This window comes from Sitodiplosis mosellana, unplaced genomic scaffold (assembly GCF_009176505.1).
Source record: "Sitodiplosis mosellana isolate CC-2019 unplaced genomic scaffold, AAFC_SMos_1.0 Smas_scaffold_1390, whole genome shotgun sequence".
In the NCBI taxonomy this organism is placed as follows: domain Eukaryota; kingdom Metazoa; phylum Arthropoda; class Insecta; order Diptera; family Cecidomyiidae; genus Sitodiplosis; species Sitodiplosis mosellana.
Window position 1 is genome coordinate 1 of NW_022596632.1, and position 5,050 is coordinate 5,050.

General features: G+C 36.6%; 1 protein-coding gene across 1 annotated transcript; it reads right to left on the bottom strand.

The window, feature by feature from the left end:
- Nucleotides 1-777: 777 nt before the first annotated feature.
- On the bottom strand, nt 778-2,421 carry LOC129571136 (GATA zinc finger domain-containing protein 5-like). The gene is made up of 2 exons (XM_055450900.1): nt 2,260-2,421; nt 778-2,060 (listed from the first exon to the last, which is right to left on the bottom strand). The coding sequence occupies exons 1-2, from the start codon at nt 2,297-2,299 to the stop codon at nt 778-780; spliced, it is 1,323 nt and encodes a 440-aa protein (XP_055306875.1). The 5' UTR covers nt 2,300-2,421.
- Between the last annotated feature and the right edge of the window lie 2,629 nt (nt 2,422-5,050).

The window sequence follows — 5,050 nt, forward strand, 5'->3', positions numbered from 1 at the left end:
CGTGAATTTTAATTTCAAGTGCAAAAGGGTGATGTACTTCTCTTTTTAATAGATGATAATCGGATTTATGGCATGTAATCAAGTCAACGCAATTCGTCCAAACTAAGTCGAGCGTTGAACTATTTCGGTAGCTATGTTTGTTTATTTGAACTAAACCCAATTCATGGCACGTATCAAGAACGATCAATTCCTTTTTTCCCGTAGCATTCAATGGAATGGCAATTTCAGGATCTTCATTATCGTCAATGAACCAGCATAATTTTGGTAGGTTAAAATCGCCAGATAGTATGATGACATCTTCACTGTCCATTTTTGCTGTCACTTCACGTATGGCTTTCATGTTAGCCTCGTAGACTTCGTAAGGAGAGTCTGGTCTAATATAGACTTCGATCAGAAAAATGTTTCTGTTGTTCGATTTCACCTTTGTCCAAACTTGCTCAGCTCCGTACGGTGCACCAGTTCCAATCAATTGTGATTTTATTGACTTATCAACGGCAATCAAAACACCGCCACCTCGTTTCTTCTTTGTTATTTGCCATTGTTCAGTCTCGTGTGAGCGATCGCAGCGATAAACGGCAAAGTTTGGAGGAAAGATCTGCGATGAATGCACCGTGTCATCAATCTTTGTCTCGCAAATCATGTAAATTTTTGCATTGCTTGTAATAACATCCGCATTAAATTCCGGCAATCTGGATTTCAGGCCGTTAACGTTTTGAGATATCGTTATGCAATGTGAAATACCTGTATTTGTTGATTTTTGTGACATATTGGGGATATTTAGAATGGCCGGAACATTTGCTGTGTTTGAAATGGTTGGAGCATTTGGTATGGTAACGGGTTTTGTGCATACATGTGAGGTGGTGCAATGTGATAAGGTGTTCCATTCCAAAAAGAATAATTCGTATTAGGCAAAAATTGTTGTTGAATTGGATGTTGCTGCATTGGTTGTTGTTGTTGCACCCGAGAAACATGATTTCTTTGGTGTTGATGATGTTCCAAATCATTGGGCAGTATCTGATTCTCTCGGTATTGTGGACGATAATTATTACGACGATGACCATTCCTACTGACAAATCTCCAACGATCGATTTGATTGTTTTGATGTGCCTCATTGATTTGTCGGTTGTTATAGTTGTTGTTGTTGCGATGATTCCGATTGAAATTGACTCGTTGCTGTACATTTTGTTGCAGTTTTGGACGAAGTCCCATCTTTTTCACGGCATCGGTTTCAACTGTGCTTGTCTTACTTTGCATTTTCGATGGATAATTGAATTGTTTCAAAATGCAATCAGAGCTCCATCCATCCATTGTAATGATCCCTTCACAAATCTTACGAAACAAGGTTGAAACTTTGAATGATGAAAAACACCTTGCCTTCCCTTTGTATCGTTTGTTTGGCAATTTTTCTACAATAAAAGAATCATTATTTGCATCCAAATTACCAATGATAAGAGCGGCAATATCTTCGGGAGTGGTTTCTATTGGCATTCGTGATATATGAATGGCGTATACTCCGTTGACAGGAGAAATTCTTGGTTTTCTGATGTTTTTTTGTTGGATTTTGCTCGTGTTTTGTGAGGCGCTCAAATGTGTAATGTTTGCATTCAGTTTTTCACTGATTTTTTTGTCAACTGATTCTGGAATCAACTCATCAATTTTTTGTATTTGTTGCCGTTCCTTTTGGTGCTGAATCGTACTTGTTGATGCAATGTTCAGTGAATTTTCAAATTTAATGACACACATTTCACATGTAATTCCGTACGGTGAGTCAACATTGAACATTTGAGAAAACGCTGCTGTTTTATTTGGATCATTTTGGAGCACTTCCCATCGGAAACCACCATTATCATCTGGTTTTTTGGACATCAAACCAAAAACGCACAGTAGCTCCTTTGTTCTTAGCTCATCCCGCTGTCGTAAACATTCCACAAATATTTTCTTTTTGCAAAATCGGCAATTCATTGACCATCCGTTATATCTTATACCTTTGCAATCGTTGACTTCGCAGCAATGAGGTTGTGTTGTTGACATTTTGTGGTTATGCTTATTTGTTATTGGTACTAGCGGCAAAGTAAATGAAAGTTATCAGATTTTTTCAGTAAATTTCGGTTGATTAATGTGAACTCCACTTTTTCCGATGACTTTTCACATTGAATTATCACGTCGTAATTAAGGAAAGTTAAAAACCGTTGAAAAAATTAGACAAAAATTAAAAATAAATTCTTAAATCACAGAGCGGCGAAAAAAAACATTGTTTACACTCTGACAGCTTTGACGTCTCATCAATGATATTATTCATTGCCCGCGCCTAAAAAACTTCGTCACCCAAAATACAAATGTAAGGAATACGCGAATTTCAGATTTATTTAAAATTGTCGACCAGCGATTGAGTATCACGAAAACCGCCCCTATCAACCAAATGTGTTCATACTCAAACTTGATTAAACCATTGTTCCAACACAATGTAAACATAAGACGAGCTCTACTGACACGACGCTTGTGGTGATAGTTGAAGATTTCAATCACATATGCATGGCCGAAAATCAAGTAGCCTTTCGCGCAAACCATATAAATCCTATGATAGCGTGTCTGTAGTGTGTGTATATATTGACCGCTCAACGTGTGTTGTGTGCATGACCACTAGAGGCAGGTCGAAAAATATCGTCAGTATGGATTTCATAGCCGCGACGAATGTACCGAGAATACTGCATACTGTGTAACTTCCGACACAAAAAACCATTATCAGAGTGGATGTTTAGACATGTGTTCAATACAGAATTTAATCTGGCTTTTAAGCCACCAAAAGTTGATACCTGTCGCAGGTGTGATGCGATTAATGCCCGACTCGACAGTGAGGGGATTAGTGTAAAAATTCGAAAGCTAAACAGAAAAATGGAAATACACAAGAAAATTGTAGAGAAAATAGCGAAAGACTTTGATAATTGTAAAGAGCGTGCGAAAGACCCTGCTGAAAAAACTGAAGTGTTAACGTTTGATTTACAGCGCGCATTGGAGATGCCAAGCATTAGTACAAGTGAAGCTTATTACAAGCGGGCACTCTGGCTCTATAATCTTTGTGTATATGATGAAGTGCGCAATATCGGATACATGTACATTTGGAACGAGACTGTTGCATCGCGAGGAGCGCAGGAAATAGGTTCTTGCCTTTACAAGCATTTCTTTCAATTCATCCCAAAAAACACGCGCAAAGTGATTTTGTAGAGTGATACATGCTCCGGTCAAAACAGAAACATGAAAATTGCTTTAATCATAAAGAAGATCTTGAGCGTTTGGAAAAATAGCGACTTAAGTGTGATTGAACAACGTTATTTTACTAGTGGTCACAGCTACAATAGCTGTGACCGTGCATTCGGCCGCATCGAAAAACAAAACGCATAACTGAAAAAATATTTGTGCCATCGGAATGGATTAACGTTATCAAACAGGCAAAAAATAATGAACCGAAATATATTGTGACTGAAATGTGTTCGAAAGACTTTTACTCCAGCCAACCATTGGAAAATTTGATTGTGAACAGGAAAAAGACAATTGATAGAAAGAAAATTAACTGGTTTAAATTTCAAATGATTACATACAAACCGACGCTATGCCTTCTTACGTCAACGCCAACTAGTGCAAGAACAAGTACTACAAGCACAACGTACGTCAAATTCAAAAGCTTGTATACAAATATATACATGTGTCAATTGCTTATTGAGCGATTTTCTGTTCTCAAGAAATATTTTGAGTTTATTTTTATTAAAAAGCGCGAAATTTTTTTTTCAATGCAACAATTTAATCTTGTTATTTTAAAACGTAAAATCAAACATTTTTCTCGTGTTTTTGCGTGTTTTTGTCAACACAAGAGTAACTTAAGAATTGCGAACAAATGTCAGTTCATTTGTTGACGTTCCACGTTCCGATTGTTTCAATGACAACATGAAGTGACATTTGTCGCAGTTATTCATGTTGATGAAAACACGTGAAAACACAAAAATTTCATTTAATTTTATATTTTCTAAAATATTAGAATATTGTTTTTTATTGAAACATTTTTTTTTAGTTTTTCCCTTCAAGTGATTGCTATATTTATACAAACGTGGTATTTCATTGTGTGGTTTGTGTTTGTTTTTTTTTATTGGCTGATTCATGTTGACACAATGATTCTAATAGTGATATGCTGTGCAATTGAGGCTTGAAATATTTTTTTTTCTCTTGGAAAAAATATCAATGGAATAAGAGAGATATCAGTGTAATGCAAGCAGATTTTTATGTTTTTATGTGAAAGAACTACTATTCAAAACAGCTCCTAATGAGCCAAACACGTGCAATTATTGTGCATAGTAAATTTTTCCCAAATTGTGCACAATTTCTACACATATTGTGCCCAGAAACAAAATTTTATCTAAATCGGCCCAAAAATTTCACAATTTTTGCACTTTTAGTGCTACATTTAGCATTACATTAAAATATGCACAAAATACAAATATTTAGTATTACGTGTGTTCATTGGGAGGCAATAACAGTATACCCAACGTGTAAGCTTTTAATACTATTGGTATACAACGGTTGTATTACATGTTCTTGCACCAGTTGGCGCTTCTGGGCTCATTTATATGAGAACTGTCAAGAAGGCGCAGTGTCGACAGAAACTTGCTCTTCTCTTTCGTAACAAAGTCAATGAAACATACACTACTCTCAATCTCACCCATAGATTTATTGGTGTTGAAAATGAAATACTGGTTGGGGTTGGGAGTGTGCATGCATATGAGATTGAGTTTGTGGATGCATATGTTGTTGTTGCTGCACCGGAATCATATACGGTGGGTAGTAATATGGTTGTTGCCAAAAAGGAGCCGTTTGAAATTGATTTTGTGGGCTAAAACGATTGCTATTTTGCCAAAAATTGCCTCGACTCTGATTGTACGGGCGGCGAGTATTCCAACGCGGACTGTGATCATCGTGTTGAGCATGATTTTGCTGATAATTTTGCCAATTATTTCGCCGAGAATCAAATCTCCGATTGTATGGTCGCTGATGATTTCTTCTC

What these genes read in the sequence shown, in the direction of transcription:
- LOC129571136 (XM_055450900.1), bottom strand. Translation starts at nt 2,299, where the DNA reads ATGAATAATATCATTGATGAGACGTCAAAGCTGTCAGAGT. An exon ending in GACGTCAAAGCTGTCAGAGT is followed by an intron (nt 2,061 to 2,259) that starts GTAAACAATGTT and finishes CTTTGCCGCTAG; the next exon opens with TACCAATAACAAATAAGCAT.